The sequence below is a fragment of the Mytilus galloprovincialis genome, chromosome 4 (assembly GCF_965363235.1).
Source record: "Mytilus galloprovincialis chromosome 4, xbMytGall1.hap1.1, whole genome shotgun sequence".
Classification (NCBI taxonomy): Eukaryota; Metazoa; Mollusca; class Bivalvia; order Mytilida; family Mytilidae; genus Mytilus; species Mytilus galloprovincialis.
This window is the reverse complement of record NC_134841.1, coordinates 44,711,743-44,730,838: the sequence shown is the minus strand read 5'-3', so window position 1 is coordinate 44,730,838 and position 19,096 is coordinate 44,711,743. Positions and strand designations below refer to the sequence as shown.

The window sequence follows — 19,096 nt, the reverse complement described above, 5'->3', positions numbered from 1 at the left end:
TAAACCATAATACATCCCATCAAAATTTTGACAAGCAAAAAATCTAACATAGAGCAATGAACCATAAAAATTAGGTCACAGTCAAATAAAACACTAAACACTGAACCATAAAAATGAGGACAAGGTCAGCTGACACCTGCCAGACGGACATATTTCCCTTACAATCATTACCTACACCAAATTTAGTAGAACTATTGCATACAGTATTAGAAAAACCCGACCAAAATACAATAACCACTGAACCATGAAAATGAGGTCAATGTCAGATGACACTTGCAAGTTGGACATAAACACCTTAAAATCATTCCATATACCAAATACAGTTAACCTTTTACTTATAGTATCTGAGTTACAGACTTAACCACAAAAACCAAAACCTTGTATACTGATCCATGAAATGAGGTCAAGGTCAAGTGAAAACTGACATTTGACACATAACCATTAAAATGAGGTCAAGGGGCATATGAGTTGACAGAAGGAAACTTCATAACATAAGGTATCTATATACAAAGTATGAAGGATCCAGGTCTTCTATCTTCTGAAATATTAAGCTTTAAATGGTAAGCTCAAGCCTCTGATCCCACAACTGGATAGCTATCCCTATGTCGAGCTTTCTCAAACAGAAGTCGCAGGCTCGACAAAAAGTCTTCATTTAATGCCAATCACTCCTATATGAGTGACAGTCTACTAAACTATATAGGCAGAGTTTGACTTGTTAGTAGATCTTGACTTGCTGATCATTTTTGTGATTTAAAGTATATCTTTATCTATTAAAACTTTCTATCATATATGGCAAAAATAAAAAAATAAAGGTGAAAATCGTCTGTAAAGGGCAATAACTTCAAGAAGGAGTCGTCTGACCATTTCCTCTATATTGTCTTCATTGTAGATTTTGCTTTGCTGATCATTTTTGCCTAGCTAAGTTTCTATCTGTCTATTACAATTTTAAAATACATGTATATGGCAGGCCAAGCTAAAAAGTAACTTAATCAATATACTTATATATTTTGAAATAAATAAAACAACTTTCTTCTTTAAGACTTTATTCCTGAATACAGACTCTTTTTCAAGATTTGAAATAAATAATGCTTTTACAAATAAACAGCAACAGAAAATACAAAATAAAAGGTGTAAAATTTACAATGTTTAAAAACTAATTGTTAATGGAAATAAACAAATGGACGGAATATACATAATTTTAAGAAATATACAGTTATTAATATTTTACAGATTTAGATATAAATACATATATTTATTCATAATCTCATTATCAATAGATTTCTGTATCAATAACTTGATTGAATTCCATATTGTTCTATATATTTCTCAGTATTATTTTAAAGATAATAATCCTAAAAACATATTTTAAAAAAGTCCTTTTTATATTTTCCTGCAACATCATACATTGCTTATTTAATAGACCAAATCTTTATTTTCCAGTTTAAAGATTAAGCTATTCAAATATTAATTTCTAAAAATATAAGCAAATAAAATTTTACATTAATGGTACATAATTTTCATGTTAAACAGTACACACTCTCTACTTAGAAGAATTTATTAGTAGAAGTTGTTATTTTCAATTTTGGTAGCAAATAAAAAACTCTTCAAACACCCACCAACCCCTACTCTTTACTTAAGCCTGGCCTTGCAGTCATAAAACTTTACTTAATGTTCAGATTACATACATTTTACTTGAAACACTAAACCCAGTGTTTTAGTTGGTAGGTTTCTGAGTCTTAGTACGATAATCATACTATAAAGTTGTATGACTGCAAGGGCAGGTGTCTAGCAATGTAAAATACAGAACTATAAAATACTAAACAAAAAATATCACAGACATTTAATGAATTCATCACATGGTTTTTGAAAAAACAAAAAATGTATGATACACAAATTAATGTTTTTTAAATACAGTAAATTCAGAAATTATTACCTGCAGTTATTATTTCAATTGGTCATATGATAAAAATCAAAACATTTGATTGGATTCTACAGTAATGCTGCTAAATCAAAATGCCAGTTTTGATTATTTGGAAATTTATCTAATCACAATTTTTTTTCATCAGTAAACCATATCTATATTTGTGTAATACTTTGTAAAACATGTATGTGGAACGCACACTTTTTTTAAACAAGCCAAAGGACAAAAATTTGTACATTATTTGTTTGATATTCAATGTATTTCCAAAACAAATTTCCTCAACAAAAATATCTTTACAAATAAGTGTGTGAAAAACATAACACTGAAGTAATGAGTTAAAGGAATGTTTATTTAGACACGATGTAACAACAAACTAATGAGTTCTGTAACCATTTTACCAACAAAAAACAACTGTGATGCCATTATACTATTTATCAAGTGCACTGTCAACATTGATGAATAAAAAAATATAACATATATATTGCAAACAATGTCCATGTTTACCCAGTTGTTGTAATCCAATTTAAGATTTTACATCCTACAAAATATCAAGAGCAAAATTTTAAAATATTAAAATTCCATTTTTTTTAATCTTTTTTATGTTAATTTCAACAATCTATGTTTACTTTCCATTTTCAATTTTATTTCATATAATTTAATTTAACTTTTTGAAACATGAGAAAATCAATCTTTGACAAGGAAAAATGCTCTTTACCAAAACAATTTTTTAATTATCCTTTCAAATGAAGAAGCACTAATGTCAATATTATCTATGATATACATTTTTCGTTTTATTTATTCATAAAACAGATAAAAAAAACGTCTTTTTACACCAATAACTGTAATAACTAGCTCTGTAAAAACTAAATCTGTACAGATAATAATATAAAATCTTCCCATGTCACACTGTCATAAAGCAAGCCAAACACATAGTGAACATGTTATTACATAAATAAAAATGTCCAGGTTAATTCAAGTGCTCAGCCACTTTTGTTTTGCAAATTTAGTGAGTGCAACTTAGAAAAATATTGGTTACAAATTTCAATCATCCCTTTAATACTGTAACCTGGAAAGCAGTACTGTGGATTAATTATTATTCATGGGGTGCTAATTTTCATAGATTTCATGTACGGTGGATTCAAGTAGACCACATTTTTAATTTCAATGCAATATGTTTTACAAATTTTCTTAATGCTTGTACGCAAAATTTGTTAAAATCTACAAAATTCGTTATCCACAAATAAATGTTTCTACCTCAATCCATGAAAACCAGTATCCATTAAGAATTAATGAAGCCACAGTAATCAAATTATGTACAAACTTGAATATCTTATTCTGTGGAGACATAAATATATATATATATATAAAATTAGATTAATCTCTTTCACCAGGTACATGTATAAGTGATGATATTTATATATATAGTCCATCCCTGAAGGTGTCAGTACTTTCTACCACCAGCGTCTTTTTACCTCCGTACTCCAGTTGGGCGCATTGTTTCTAGTCTGTTTTGTAAGTCATCTATCCTCACATCTTTCAAATGAATTAAATGTTCCATTCTGTGAATTTTGGCCTCGAGAATCTGGAAATTTCAAAAATAGATATTATACCTCCTTGAACTATTTACGTTAGAAAAAGATGTGCATGAGCAGATCTGAAAATGTTAACATCACTCAAAGGACTGGTAAAGTTAGAGAAAGGATGTGAATAGTATTAGCTTTAGTACAAATCCTTGATCACTTCAATTCCCCAATTTGAGCACACATAGGGAATTTAATATTTCAGTTGACGATTTTGAACAGCTAATAATGTAAATCAATGTTTGAAAAGTTGTGAGCAGACCCAAAAACATTATCATCACTCCACTCCCCAAATAGAGCAAACATGGTTTGTATTTTATATACAACAAGAAATATTTCTTATAAAATAAATGAAACAAGAGTACTAATTTTCATGTAATGAACACTCCAATAACCAATAATGCTATTACAAAATTCAGCTGATATTAAGAGGAAATGCTTGTATAATACCACTTTTGTAGGTATTAAAAATAGTAGACGCTTGCAAAAAACTAAAATGGGATTTAACTGTGATCACACCATCAATCAAGAAACTCTCTATAACAGTTTCAACCTCTTTTTTTAAGAAATGGCAAAAATGGAGAAAAAAAATGTAAAATAAATAAAATTTCATAATGACATAAAATGCAGTTTCATATTATATTCTTACCCTTATAGTTTCATCTTTTGCTAGACATTCCTGTTCTTTTTCTTCAAATAAAATCCTTGGAACAGCATCGCTTTCAGCTATTGATCTAATAATTTTGTGTTTTGGGATACTTGGGTAATCTGGCCTGTGAAAGAATAAATTATAATTAAAAAAATAAATCATACAAATCTGGTTAAAATGTAATTCAAAATTCTTCTTTCTTCATATTGCTGAAAAGAAAGCATAACTGTTATGAACAAAGTATTTGATCTACTAAAAAAATATGCAGTAAATGGTATCTACATGGAATGAAAATGATTTCCAAACAATTCAAATGTTTCCATAAAACACCAATCATTTTTTAAACATTTTAATTGGTTGCTAGCTCTTTTAACATTTACATCATAAAAATCCTTCTTTTTAACATATCAAGTCTTCTCTGGTCTTTTTTTATTTTTAAAATTTGTGATTTAAAATTAAAATGCAAAAGTCTAATTATTCACTGTATGATGTCCCAATAAAATTAATGATAATAAAAATAGAAGTTAATTTTAGAAATTCAAAATACCATAACCTTTAAGAAAGTCATAATCAGTTGTTGTGATAAAGTAGAAATATTGCTATATAAACACACTGCTAAATAGCATCTAATCATGATACATGAAGAGAACAGCATTTCAGAGACAAGTTCATACAATCAATTTCAATATGGAATGGCAGCTCATTCCAATGCTGTGCATTCATATAGTTTTTATTGCTATATTTTATGCTTTACTTTTGTGATGTCATGTTGCTTGATTTGCTTCCTGTGTTATTCTGCTTATTTCCTCTTAATTATACATGAATATAATATTTTATGTTTATATGTGTGTATTGTCTTTTTAGTATATATGTTATTTGTCTTTATTGTATTGTATTGTTTTATGTAGTCGATTTAAACATCTCCAGAGCTTATGTTAATTTTGTGCACATTGTATTGCAATAATATTTTGACTTGACCTGCCTAGTTTGTATTTGTTATTGAGAAGATTTCATGTTTCTATATTCATAATTCAAAAGTATCTTGTGCTTGACCTGCAATATTTCCCCCCAAATCTCTGTTGGAGTCAGTTTTCAAATTTTCAAAATATTTTAATTTCTTCCATATTTTCAAAATATTTTAATTCTTGTTTGAAAAAAATAAAACATATATTGATCATTTAGCAGACAGGATATAACTGTTTACCATTAGTATTCCTTGATAAAAAGTCAAACCTAATTGGAAATTTAACAAACAAGACTTTTTTCAGCTCAACTCTGGGAAGTTATTCAGGCATACAAATGAACAGGTTGTGCCGATAAAGTTACAAGGAAATTAATGAAATCATGTTTTAAGGTAAATTTTTTATAGGCTTTTTTATGGTAAATATGTAATTTTCTCATCCCTGCAAATTATTTTATCTGCAAAATTAATTTTGTTGAATACATATTCATATAACAAATACAAGGTTTCAAAATAATTCATTTCTTTGTGTACAAAAGGGTTACAAGTGAGGAAAAATGAAAACTATAGTCTACTACAAAGAACAAATTTAGCAGTTAGATTGATTAATATATATAATGGCTTAGGACATGAATGATTTTTATAAATAAAAGCATATATAAATACCTGGCGTCAGTCCGATCTTTTTTGTAGTCTTGTAAATATCTTAAAATATTGTATTGTGTTTTAATAATCAAATAAGAGAATTCAGGATTATGCCATTTTTTCTGCCTTTAAACTATTGTTGAAGGCCATATATTGACATAAAGATGTCTTTTTTTTGTGTTGGGTTACTGTCTCATTGTCTTATACCCTACATCTTCTTTAATATTGAACAGAAATATCATGTTAAGGGGGGGTATTTGTGAAAAATACCAGTCGAGGAATGTTAAATTTCGCGAACCGTAAGGCAAGGGAAATTCATTCTCAAGACTGGTATTTTGCACAAATACCCCTCAAGAACATGCTATATCTGTTTAATTACACTGAATGTTAATGTTCAAAAACGCATTGATGATCATGAGGTTATACAAGCGTTCAGTCGGATAGAGTATTTTTTGGCAAATACCACGGCAGAGAGGGTAAAAATGGCATATCATTTTGCATATACCCTGGCGACGTTAAAAATGAACGATATTCATTTGATAACAGTAAATTGGTGAAAAATACACTGGCTATCAACCAATCAAAACCCAGGATTCTTACATAAGGTGTAATTATATTTAAAATTTGATATAAAGTGGAAATAGGTTTGCCATTAAGAAACTTGTACCAACCGATAGCTTTGTGAAAAATATCCCAAAATATTTTTTAGATGGGAGAAAAAATACAGAACAGCTACTTTTACTATGTTTCAATCAATGACTACCGGTATAATAAAGAAAAAAACACTCAAGTGAAATTCTCTGATCTAAGGGCTAACCAATATATACAAGACTCACAACTGTGCCAAAAATAATCTACAAGCACACTCTGAAGGAACTTTTCAATACAGATTAAAGGCCGATTGTATAGGCTACATATGGGTCCCTATATTCCCTCCTAAAAGATGTGGACTGACTAACCATTGCAAGATGCCTAGGCTATACTGAAAGAAAGAATTCAAAAGAACTTCTACATAAAGTTTAAAATATGAGGCCTGACTATAGTTAGTGTAAAATACAAGTGATAAAAGCTTCTATATACTGAATTATCACAATTTATACCTGTAGCTGTAAAAAAGAAAATTTAAATAAAAGACAAGTGTAGGCTCATTTCAGTGCAGTCAAGATCCAAGCAATGAAGAAAAAACAAAAGAGTACACCTTCTCTTGTCAAACAAGTAACCGTTTATATATATAGTAAACAAAAGGTGAATCAGTTAAAAATCACTTTGGCTGGTGATTCTTAGAGTGAAATGGTGGTGATTCTTGTTGATTCAGTATGCCATCTGTCTCTGTATGATGAAAAAATAACAGACAGGTGTATGTATCAAAGTGGTGTGATTGTGAATCACCAAAAATCACCAAGATTCAACATGATTTAACTGAATCACCTTTTGAGTACTGTAAAAAGCAAAACAAAACATTTATCCCATGGTGTTGACCCTCATGTGTTTATTTATACCTGTCTAGATTATACAGAGTTATCAACTCAAGCTGAGGATCTCTCTGAAGATAGGGGTATCTGTAATCAACGGCAAAACTTTTCATTATTTGAAATATCTGATTGTACCTTACATTTCCCTTTTCTTGCTTGGTGTATATACTCTAAATATGCAGTAAGCTCTAAGAACTAGTATACCTTTAGGAAAAAATCTCTGAAGTCAGAGAACACTCTCAATTGTTCTACTATTTTAATTCTACCAAATAATGCTGCATTTGACAAATGGTATGTTTTTAACATAAACTGAATATGCTGAATATTCTCAACTAAGCATTTCCCCCTTTTCATGACCATTTCTAGAATTTGTTGTATTTTGATTATTCAGTTGTACCCATTATATATATATATATTTTTTAACTTAAAAGAATCTTGCAGTGGATCTGATGTGATAATATATATAGGAGAAGGTCTTTCGATCTTTTTTCACATGAATAAAAGGTTTTTATGCAATTTGGATGAAATTAGTCATTCAATTTTTCAAATGCTTCTCCCATATATAATAAAATTACTGGGTATCCTAGGCCTATGTCCGGATAATTGTGGTAACATTTATGTATATAGACTACAATATAAATGTACTTTTGAAGGCATATCATGGTTCCAACTATGATTCAAGCTATTGGGGACAATGTTTTAACAGGCAAGTGTTTTTATCAGTCTGTTTGTTTGGCTATAAACTATTTTTAGACAAGGTATTTTTCTTTCTTAAATTTATTTTTCATGAAAAATCTTATGATTTTTTAAATTAATACACATACCCTCTACTTGTGTCTTGTTTCATTCCTTTTCCTCTTGGTGATCCTAAAATGACAGAAGAATTTAGTTATTTAGAAAAGTTGCATACAATTTACATGTATAAAAATCATTCAAAACCTTGAACTGTGGCAGCACTCGGTTATTATAAAATTGAAATGTTACTCATGAATTCTGAAATTGTGCAAAATATGTGTATGTCTTCCAAAACATTTATTGCAGATAAAACAAAAAAGAGACTATCAAAATAAAACAAATAAGAAGTGGCACACAGTTTGGTGCTATATCCCTCACTCAGACATACACAGGAAAAAATACTGAAAAGTAACAACAAATAACTGTCAAGTTGGTAATGGTACTAACCAAATATGATTTCATTTGTTTAGTACATTTTGTAGTTCCTTTAAAAAATGTGATGAAAATATTTGTTTTCATTTGAAATGTTTAAAAATTCAAAAAATAAAAAAAATTGTAATTGAAATATTTATTTGTGAAAAATATGGACAGACAGGCAGACAGACAAACAAACAATATGACTGCAATACAGCCTCAAATCCTAAAACCGGGATATAGTGCAACTGCTAACGTCAATGAAATTATATACTTACAATAGATCACAAAATCACAAATGGTAAATTAAGTGTAACAATTTTTAAGAACAAAACTAATCTGCATTTTTTTAACTCCCATTTTTCACATTGTGAAATATATAGAGAATTAAAAACCTATCTTAAAGGTAATTTCTCAATAACATATTTCCAAAAGGTAAAATTCATAGTAAATTAGTAAGATATATAGTTAATTTAAAATTGAACATAGTAAGATCATATTTAATTAATTAGTTATCTTATCACACAAAAATTTAAAAATAAAAATGTTAATTCATTCTTTTAAAAATATAAAGGCATGCAATTATTCTTAATTAAATTTAGTATAATATGTTATTAGCATCTAAATTAGAAAAAAACACCCAATTCTTATTACTAGTACTACTTTAGTCTAGCCAGGTGTGTTTACCATAAACTTTAATTCCCCTTGTCCAGTCTCTATCCAGAAATTCAGACTCCCAACCCCATGGGTCATTTCCTTTAACAACTGGAAAAACACAAACAAATTTACTCAGGTATGTCAAATGGTTTTATACTGCTCATATACATCACATTCAAAATATATCATACTTAAATTGGCATTTTCATTTCAAATTACCTTATCCTGTGTTTAAGGAGGCTCGGGGGTCTAAATCAACTTTTTTTTCTAATATAGGATTTTTCTATTTTTTTCTATGATTAAACTTTATCTTATATCTAATAGATAAATAAAGTAAAAAAATGTGGGGCCACCGTTCATTTAAGCTCACAATCTGCCTCCGAAAGAAGCATACATTTTTGTTAATGTCCTTTTTTTCTGTTGAACTAATAGGAGAAATATTGGTAATATCGAAATAAAAAAAAAAACTAAATTACAGAAATCGCTTAAATTTAACAATTATTTAGTTTATGTACAGCTTGTTTGAAAACAATAATAAAAAATATAGGTCACCGATGAGTTAAAAAAGATATTTCAATTTAAACGTCAAAATATGACATTTTTGCACCAAAGGCAGATAATTTGGAGCTTTTTTCAATGATATAAACATGTTTAAAGTCATCTGTTGCCAAACCAAATCGATTTGTCTTGGTGATTTTTGTACAATACTATAAAGTAATAACTAATAGTGTTATAAATAAAATTTGTAATGAAAAAACAAATGTTTAATGTTTTGCTGAATTTTATACTCGCGAGCCTCCTTAAACGTGATATTATCATCATAATATTGATCATTATATTGAATTTAACAAAATACTGCATCTTTGAAAGTGAAAATAGAAGAAGTGATGAAAGTAGATGGATATCATCAAGTATGAACAGGTTAACTCATTTCCCTTGTTTTCACAAAAAAACAATTGAAAACAAGATTTTACAAACTTTACATTACTATACATTTTCAAGGTCATAAAAAGCGTAAGATTTTTCGCATTGTTCTAATGACCCTGTGCTCAGTGCACCACTAAACCTGTAATTGCTAATAAAACACTCAGAGATGTAAAACTTATAAAATTGGTTATGTTGAAAAAGGTGAATAATAATTTCCTGTAACCCATAAGTTAAATCCAACTGAAATATACTAAGGGTCACCAACTCATTTCACAAAAAACTTTCTAGAAAAATATGTGCAAGTCATAAACATTTCAGGTACATATATATAAGATTTTTAAAAGTATTTTGAAAGAATTACAGAAGCAATAAATTTCACTAATTTAATAAAAAAAAAAAATACACCAAAAAATACTCATACCGGTATCTTGTATTATTTTAATTTTTAGTTTCTTGTGTACAATTTGGAGTTTTAAGTATCGTGTTCATTTTCACTGAACCAGTATATATTTGTTTAGGGGCCAGCTGAAGGACGCCTTCGGGTGCGAGAATTTGTCGTTGCATTGAAGACCTGTTGGTGACCTTCTGCTGTTGTCTGCTCTATAGTCGGGTTGTTGTCTCTTTGGCACATTCCCCATTTCCATTCATAATTTTATGTCATGAAAACTTCAGTACAATTATGCCTAATCTCTATAATAATCACTTTTTGTCATACAATCTTGAGTAAAAAGAACCCCAGGAGTTATGTTGTGATAGGAGTGAAACTTCAGACACATGTTTAGTTTAAACATATTTTATTTGCTTAAGACACATGTACATGTTGATGTAAAAGAAAATCTTGATGAAAATGATGATTATTACTGTGGAACAAAGATAAATGGAAAAAACTTTAATACACATATATACTATCCTTACCCATATACTGATCAGCTTCTGGTTTATCACTTTCCTTTCTACCTCCCCCTCCTTTGCTCTTTGTTTGAGTTTGTTTCTTTAATTCCCATTCTGCTCTATTTAGTTTTGTGCGTAACATCATTAAGACTTTTTCTATAACTCCTGGTTTTGCTGTTATCACATCTCGCATAACATCATCCCCAAGTTCAAAACCCAATTTGGTAAAAACTTTTCTGGAAAATATTCATATTAAAATTTACTTACTTTTGTTCTGTGTTTTCCTGTAAGACATTTCAATCACAATTCTTGTTAAGCACTAAATCATTCAAGTAAATGTTTCTCCCATAATGTAAAAGAATTCATACATTTGCAGATCACATTTTGTAAATAGAGTGTGATTTTCTTATTATAAAACAAACAAAAGGTTCTTTAAATTTTTTGTATGTCATTTGAAAAATTCACGCCCAGCAGAAAACATTTTTTAAGAATACATGTATATGCCTGACTGCCTTATTATTTTGTAAAGAGGCTTTTAACAAGAACATATTTTTTCAGTACAAAATTAATTGATTTCTGTAGTTGCTGTAAAGATGAATATACTTAGACCTGAAAACTATTAATATAATATGTATAAATTCAGCAGTGAATGTACTTTAGATCAAAGTTTCAATTAACAAAAATCTTTAGAGTAATTTTATTAATTATATTTTGAACTTAAACTTTTTCAGTTTTTCATACTTTCAAATATCATGTCTACATAATCAAATTTATTGTTAAAATACTGAGGTGCCAGTGTTAGTTTCTCTGGTATTGGTTAAATACAAAAGAAATTAGACAATTGTGATCGTATCTCATAAACCGGTACATAAATACAGATGTAAAGATATCAAACTCATGAATTTGTATTAGAACATGAACTTATAATATCAATGTAAAGATCTTAAACTTATAAGTAAAAACTAAAGCATTTAAATTTCAGTTTAAAAAATTAAATTCTGTGCTGAAATAGAAAAATGTTTAACTATTAAAAAAACTCAAGTCTTTTTTCTATGAATTAAAAAAAAATGTACTAAATACATGTAACTACAAGTGTCAAAATAAAGTAAATGTTTTTGAAGCGCAAAAGTAAAACAGATGAGCTATGGCAACTAACATCAAAATTCTAGTAATTTAGCAGAAAGTATATCTAACAAATGAAATATTGTCATTATTGGTGCATGCAAATTTTACAAGACATGTATGAATACTGGAGGATCAGTGGGCAGGCAGTTCTAGTTCTATAAGACTTTAAACCATCAAAATAATTTCTTTAATAATTTGACTGACCATTTTGGTCATTTAATTTTATAGTAGGTCTTGTCTGTCTTATATATTTTGTTACTCTTTAACTTTACTGCATTTTTCACCAAAAACACAATAACTAGGATAAACTGACATTAAAGGACCATTACTATGGGAAGTGAACTGATGTTTTTTTGGCCATGTTGACCTCATTGAGGAGCATGTCCAACTGATTATTTTTGCTATTTAGAATTTCTCTCTATCTTCTAAAGTTTCAAAAACTATACCCCCATAACGTAAGAAAAGTAAAGCCTATCATTGAAGAGAAATAATTAATATAAATTGACTGAAAATTTCAATAAATAAGACTTGTTTGTAGATTTTGTCTATAGATGATTATTTTATCATTTTTATATCACTGTATCGATTAGAATTTTCAAAGTAAAAGTTTAAAACAAAATAAGTCTTTAAAGGCCTGAGTGGATGTGTAGTCTTAATGTTTCATCTATAGTAGATGTGTTATCTCAACCCTAAGATTTGCCCTTCAAAGTTGAGGTTGTGAGAGCAAACAGTTTAACTCTACAGGTAAAGGTGCCTTCAACTCTGGTCTTAAAGTTTCAAAGATTGTCTGTTTTTCTTGAAGAAAGTTTTAGTTTTTCTTGAGTCTTAAGTTTTCTCTACCTTTATAAACTGGCTGCACAATAGAGCAAATGATGCTTAAAATTCCATTAAACAGCAACAAGCATTCACTCAACAAATTGGCCGATGTATTTCTCAAACGTGATTATGTACCTCATCTAATGAGGATAGACAAATGAGTGATGCCAATAACTCACAAAGACTTTCGGCCTACATGTAGATCTTATCATGTACATGTAGATGCGATCAATTCAATGACTTTATTTTTATTTTTAAGGATTATGTATGTACATAATGTAGTCAAATATTTTTGGGAACATGAAATTTTACCAAGAAAACATAGATTAATAGGTCAAAAGATTGATTACAACAAAATGATAACAGCACAGTACCATTCGGTCAAAGATTTTATAAATGTTTACAAATTTTGAGTTTTGAATACCTAAAGTTACATGTATTAATTATTTCTTTACTTTATACCATTATAAGTATCTATTCTATTCTATTTCCCTTTGGAGTGCCACTTAATTTTTTTGTATTTTAAATTTGATTATAAATATACTTGCTCATTGAATAAAATATGTTTGAACATTAAAATAAAAAATAATTATATTCAAATTCATTTTGACTTATTATCGATATAATGAATCATGTGCTGTCTTTACCTGTTCATTAAACGCCAATTTTCTTCTTTTTTATTTGTGCTGTTAGCACCTGTGTAGTTGTGAAGGTCAACCAAACCTTTTTGTGAACAACAATGCCTTACTAACTCTGCTACCAAAACTGGAAGAGGAGGAACACACCAAATGTTAAAACAGTTCAGATAAAGTTATCTCCCTTTGAGAAGACACATGCACACATAACAGCTGATTCAAAGATTGAAATGTTATGTTTAAAGAATCTTGCATGCCATGCTTTTTTTAATTGTAGACAGAATCTATTTTTGTGAGGCAGTTTAACAGGGAGGGTTTCAGTGGCCTAATGCTATCCTTTTTTGTTAATCTAGAATACATGTATTTCAAATATGTGCAGGTACATTTTGTACATCATCAGTATTAACAAGGATCCTTGGTATGAACAAAGTCAATATAATTTATAAACAATAAGAGTACATGTATTAATAATAAACTACTGTCTGTTAAGTATTTTCATACACATATTTGGGTGGTTTTTTTTTTGTCAATTGTCATTTCAGCATCCTAACATCAGCAAGTTCACAAGAGTTACTCCCCATAGCTAATGTTTGTTTTTTTTAAAACAATCTTGAGTTGTCTCGCCATTGTTAATGATATGTTGTAAACAAGAGTTATCTCCCCATTACCAGCAGTTCCATCAAATCATCTAGTATTGCTAAAAGTTGCTTCAGCTTGAAACTGAGAAATTTACTTAAACATGGCTGCAATTTTCATAAATTTCTATTTCTAATTCATTGAAGCAGCTGTCTTTGATGTGCATATGTGGTTAAATAAATGTGCAAATTATCAGAAGAAATAAATAAAAGGACATTTAAAACTGAAATATAAAGTACAGTATTAATAAGTATTAGACAAGTGCATTAACAATTTTGTACAAGTATGTACAATGTAGGTATATGAACAGTCTATTATTGAATTAATTTATTTGATCTATTGCAGCATCCATCTTATATCAAATTGTATGAAATTGAGAAAAAATTGTGAGAACTTGAACAATTGGTATCAAACTCAAGAATCTCTGATAGAGCACTGAACAATATAAAAGATGTAAACCCCTAGACCACTCAACAACAGAGGGTCTACAGCTACATTTGTACATGTACTTTACTATCAACTGAAAAATTACTGAATAATGTAAAATTCAATGTTAGACTGTTCATATCTATGTTTATGATAATTTTGTTACAAGGTCAGGAAATAATTAAAGAATGTCAGATTTGCTGAGTGTACATTGTATGATCTATTAAGGAGATACATAAAAGGGTTTAAAATGTGTTGTTTATGCACAACCATTGTATGTGCAATAATCATTTTAAACCCTTTTTAATCTGTAAACTAACATCAATAGATTTTTAGATCTAAAACATAGTTTTTGCAACAACCTTAAGCAGAGTTCACTTGAATGAATTATACTTACACATGTAAAAACAGTATAAATCATTTTAAATATAATCAGTCTAATTTCTAAAATTTGACAAAAATAAATTTATTCTTAGTGGGTTTTTTTCATGATTTTCAAGTGAACTATGTCTTAATATTTAGAATATATAAAAACCAAAATCATAAAAATAAATAATTTCAGTGAAAAAACTAAATAAAGCACACGAGCATTGTAGTTTAGTCTGACTAGCCACAAAACCAGAGGAAGACTTGGGTTCACGGCAGAATATGGTATACCTGTTTAGCACGTTCCAATTCTCCTTTTTCTGAGGTGTGGAATTTGCAGGGGAGTAGTTGTGCATTTGAATGATTTGTGGAAAATATTGCCTTACAATCTCTGCTACCAGAACTAAATATAACAAAAATGGTTTTAATTATGGACTATTGATTTATACAGCAGCAATTCAAAATTAGTTCTTATGAAAAAAAATGTTGCTCTTTTATATTACCAATCACCATAATTACAATACATTGTATATGTATTTAAAGATACTTTAGCTCATAAAATCATGTCATATATCCCTTTTCAACATGTTCAAAGAATATTAACATCATAGATGGCTGGATAAAAAAATTGCTTCAACATTATGAAATTGATTGAAGAAAGGAATTACAGGTATATATTAAAAATAACCTGTCAAGAATTCATAATTATTAGGAATAACTATCCAGACTTAGAGGCAGTGTATTATAAGTTATCTACGTTCATATCCATATCTACGGATATGAATATAGATAACTAAATTTATCCCCGGTCTTAGTCTAAATCTGGGGATTTTTAGAGAAATTCGACCACAAAGTTAAACGTGAAAGTAGCATTTTTTTTCATTTTTTTAATATCTTTTATTGAAATGTGGGATTTTGACATATTTTTAACAGGGTGTAGGGTACTACTGGTAGACAAATATAAGTCATTTTAAATCTAAAGACAGAGAAAGTGAAAGTCGAATTTGGCGCTCAAAGTTGTGAGAGTTACATCATAGACAGTGTGACGTCAACGTGGGTCATTTGCATAGCTAGGTCAGTAGTCCCATTCATTGACAATGTGGCAGAATAGTGATGCATTTACTAATTTGAGTTCAAATAAATGACATAATAAGAGAAAATCATTAGTGGATTAAGTATCTAATTATTCAGACATCATGGATAATCTTCAGAATTAGATATTTCATAAGGAACAACCATGGAACTAAGGAAAATATGCATGAATTTCCCTGATGTAATGGATAGCAACATCCGGGGATATGGGTTTTGTAACGACGTGTGTTAACCAATCAAAATCCTAGAAATATGGTCATGATGATAAGCTGGGGATAAGTTTACATATATATTATGTTTTAGTTATCTGTAGCAGAGACATACAATGTACATGTATATACTGTATAGAGAAGTGATTGCAATTGTCTGAAATCCCTACATGCCCTATATGGTCATCTGTGGTCTAATTACATTTGTACTTTAATAACATAAAATACAATGACATTGAATGTATATCAACTTTTCTTTCCAAAAATACATGTTAGTGAAAAACTAATTAAGCTTCTGTATATTGCATAATTGTGAGTTATTAATAATTGGGTTTGGCAGATAAACAGGATTGATGATTCTTAAAAATTTTCTTTGGAATCAATGTATTCCATGTGTATTCCAAAATGAACAAAAATCGACAGGACCAAATATATTTAACAGGACATGTTCTGTTGGTCCTGTGCTTATTTTTTCGAGGACTGTATTTATATGGGGAAATGCAATAATCAATGTAAAATTGATGGGGCATTGCATTGATTTACATCAACTTTGATACAATTTGTTTATAATTAAGCAGAAATTAAATTTTGTATGTCAACTCGCCCCACTTCTGAAAAATAGAAAAATCCTGATGAATTGAGTTATGCCAACTCACCCCACTTATGAATATGAACATAGGAAAATCCAAATATTGAGTCATGCCAACTCTCTACACTTGGCACTACCGTTGAATTTATGTCTGCCAACGTACCCCACTGGTAAATAAAAGTATTAATAGAATTAATGGCTACCAACCAGCCCCACTTATGAATAAAATAATTAAACTGTAATGAGTGTAGGCCTTCCAATTCGCCCCACTTAAGTTATGAAAACGTTAGATATGAATCTTTTTTTTTTGTTCTATTCATTTGGTTGAAATAAAATAGAAAGGAGGTACATGTAGCATCAGCATATATGTGACATTTTTTTTCTTGTAAATAATTTTTCTTTTTTTTGTATTCTGTGTAAATTATTTTTCATTTGTAGTATACATGTCTCGGATGTCTCAGACTCAGTGTCTGTAGGGTGATTGGTTTTCTCTTTCGACTACTTAAAAAGTCATATTTACCACCATCAGAAAAGTCCCTAGCTATGTTTCTTTTTGGTCTGGACAGTGGAATACCGTCAATCCAGCTATATAATTCTTCTAACTCTGCATCATCAAAATCGTCCATATCGTTACCAGTAGTTTTCACCTGTTCCATTATGTATTGATGGATGAGGGCTTTTATAAATGAATTCTATGGCCTTTTCAAATATTCTTTTTATAATCTGAATGCAATGTTTGTGTATGTCAATATACAGTGATAAATAATTTGGATATCAGATGGTTCTTCTTGTGTAAATATTGCTTTTAAAATCAGTAAAGCGTCTTTGTTGTTGTCGCAACGGCATTTCCCATAATGCATTACACAGTACTTGTCAGCCTAAACACTATCCATCATTAGGACATTTTTGTCAAATTAAGTTATAGAGAGATTGTGACTCATTAAAATCATTTAAGATATAAATAAAAACCAAATCAAAACTATTTTCCACAACGCACTAAAGCGTACTTATATTAAAATAATAACAAGTGTTACAAACAACCTCGGAAGAGGGGAATACTTCCTATATACTAGGCGATAGAACGTGCCGCTGGAATAAGTCACCTTTTCAAGCTTGAAAATATGTGAATAGGGCGGGAAAACTATCAGAAATATACGATGAAGCCATTATAAACGGTTCCAATAACTTAAGTTCTCAGGTAATTTTTCTTTGTATTCCCGGCTTTTTATCAAGCAATTTTCATTCTTTTGGCACTTTGGTATTTCACTTTTTACATTACACACCACATGAAACCGCAGCAATATCATGGGAAAAGTTAACATTTTACCTACGCAATATATGAAAATGTATACATTCTTAAAATCTAAATTATATGAAAAGGTAGTGGTAACAGAACCCCAGCGACACCCCCTTTTGACCCCAAGCAAACAATGCACTATAAAGCATCGAAAAAATGAAAATAAAAGAAATGCAAGTCAATTAATGTAACGAAATAGATAAAATCTTGGTTGTGATCATACAATTTCTTGTTATCGATACCAAAATCAAAGGAAAGAGCAAAAGCAGGGACAAACCACTAAGATAGTCAATATGGACAATTGAATTTAAATTATCAACAGTTTCACTACATCTATAGTCGATATTGATACAGGTATGAAATAAAACTAATAAGTAATATAAGTAAATGAGCATAATGAAACTTAGCCTCATGATGATTTTTAGATACCTAGGAGACAAAATCCCTTGAGAATGTATCAAATTATTTACAACCAGAACAACAGTCAAACTGAAGAAATCATCGGTCTCCCAAATATGTGCTCTTAAAGTGGTCTGGAACTCTATACATTTATTCCAAAGAGAAGGAGCAACAAAACGAAAAGATTTCTTAATACTGAAACTGTCATATTCAACATGAAATGTTCAATTTATTTATTTATTGACAACATATATATTATTTGTAATCATGTTTGTCGGTAGCTGTTTTCAACAGACACTCCCTATTCTTATTAAAGACTCTACATACATGGGGGCAGTTAGTCTCCTCGTTTGAATTGTTTTACATTGTCATTGCAGGGCTTTTTATAGCTGAGTATGCGGTATGGGCTTTGCTCATTGTTGAAGGCCGTACTGTGACCTATAGTTGTTAATTTCTGTGTCATTTTGGTCTCTTGTGGAGAGCTGTCTCATTGGCAAATCATACCACATCTTCTTTTTTTTCCCAATTATTCCACTGATTGGTGACTTGTTCCTTTTCTATAAGACAGACTCACACACGATCATCATATGAAAATAAAAAGAAGCTGGCGTTATCCTTCAACTTCACTTCCCGCTAAATAGATGATGTCCTATC

At 29.5% G+C, this 19,096-nt stretch overlaps 1 protein-coding gene across 4 annotated transcripts; it reads right to left on the bottom strand.

Annotated features, from left to right (window-relative positions):
• Nucleotides 1–1,026: 1,026 nt before the first annotated feature.
• On the bottom strand, nucleotides 1,027–17,615 carry LOC143072226 (sperm flagellar protein 1-like). Of its 4 annotated transcripts, none has more exons than XM_076247068.1 (8): nucleotides 17,267–17,615; nucleotides 13,441–13,558; nucleotides 10,877–11,088; nucleotides 8,053–8,095; nucleotides 7,256–7,315; nucleotides 4,151–4,274; nucleotides 3,394–3,503; nucleotides 1,027–2,459 (listed from the first exon to the last, which is right to left on the bottom strand). In XM_076247068.1, exons 1-8 carry the CDS (start codon nucleotides 17,400–17,402, stop codon nucleotides 2,453–2,455), a joined length of 810 nt encoding a protein of 269 aa, XP_076103183.1. In that variant the 5' UTR covers nucleotides 17,403–17,615; the 3' UTR covers nucleotides 1,027–2,452. The 4 variants fall into 4 exon arrangements, with proteins under 4 accessions (XP_076103183.1, XP_076103185.1, XP_076103184.1 ...); XM_076247070.1 differs by lacking the exon at nucleotides 7,256–7,315 and adding an exon at nucleotides 5,778–5,816 and having other exon boundaries at nucleotides 17,267–17,614; XM_076247069.1 differs by lacking the exon at nucleotides 13,441–13,558 and adding an exon at nucleotides 15,148–15,259 and having other exon boundaries at nucleotides 17,267–17,613.
• Between the last annotated feature and the right edge of the window lie 1,481 nt (nucleotides 17,616–19,096).

What these genes read in the sequence shown, in the direction of transcription:
- LOC143072226 (XM_076247068.1), bottom strand. Translation starts at nt 17,402, where the DNA reads ATGGAACAGGTGAAAACTACTGGTAACGATATGGACGATTTTGATGAT. An exon ending in TAGGGACTTTTCTGATGGTG is followed by an intron (nt 13,559 to 17,266) that starts GTAAATATGACT and finishes CTCCTCTTCCAG; the next exon opens with TTTTGGTAGCAGAGTTAGTA. An exon ending in AATTGGCGTTTAATGAACAG is followed by an intron (nt 11,089 to 13,440) that starts GTAAAGACAGCA and finishes AATATTTTCCAG; the next exon opens with AAAAGTTTTTACCAAATTGG.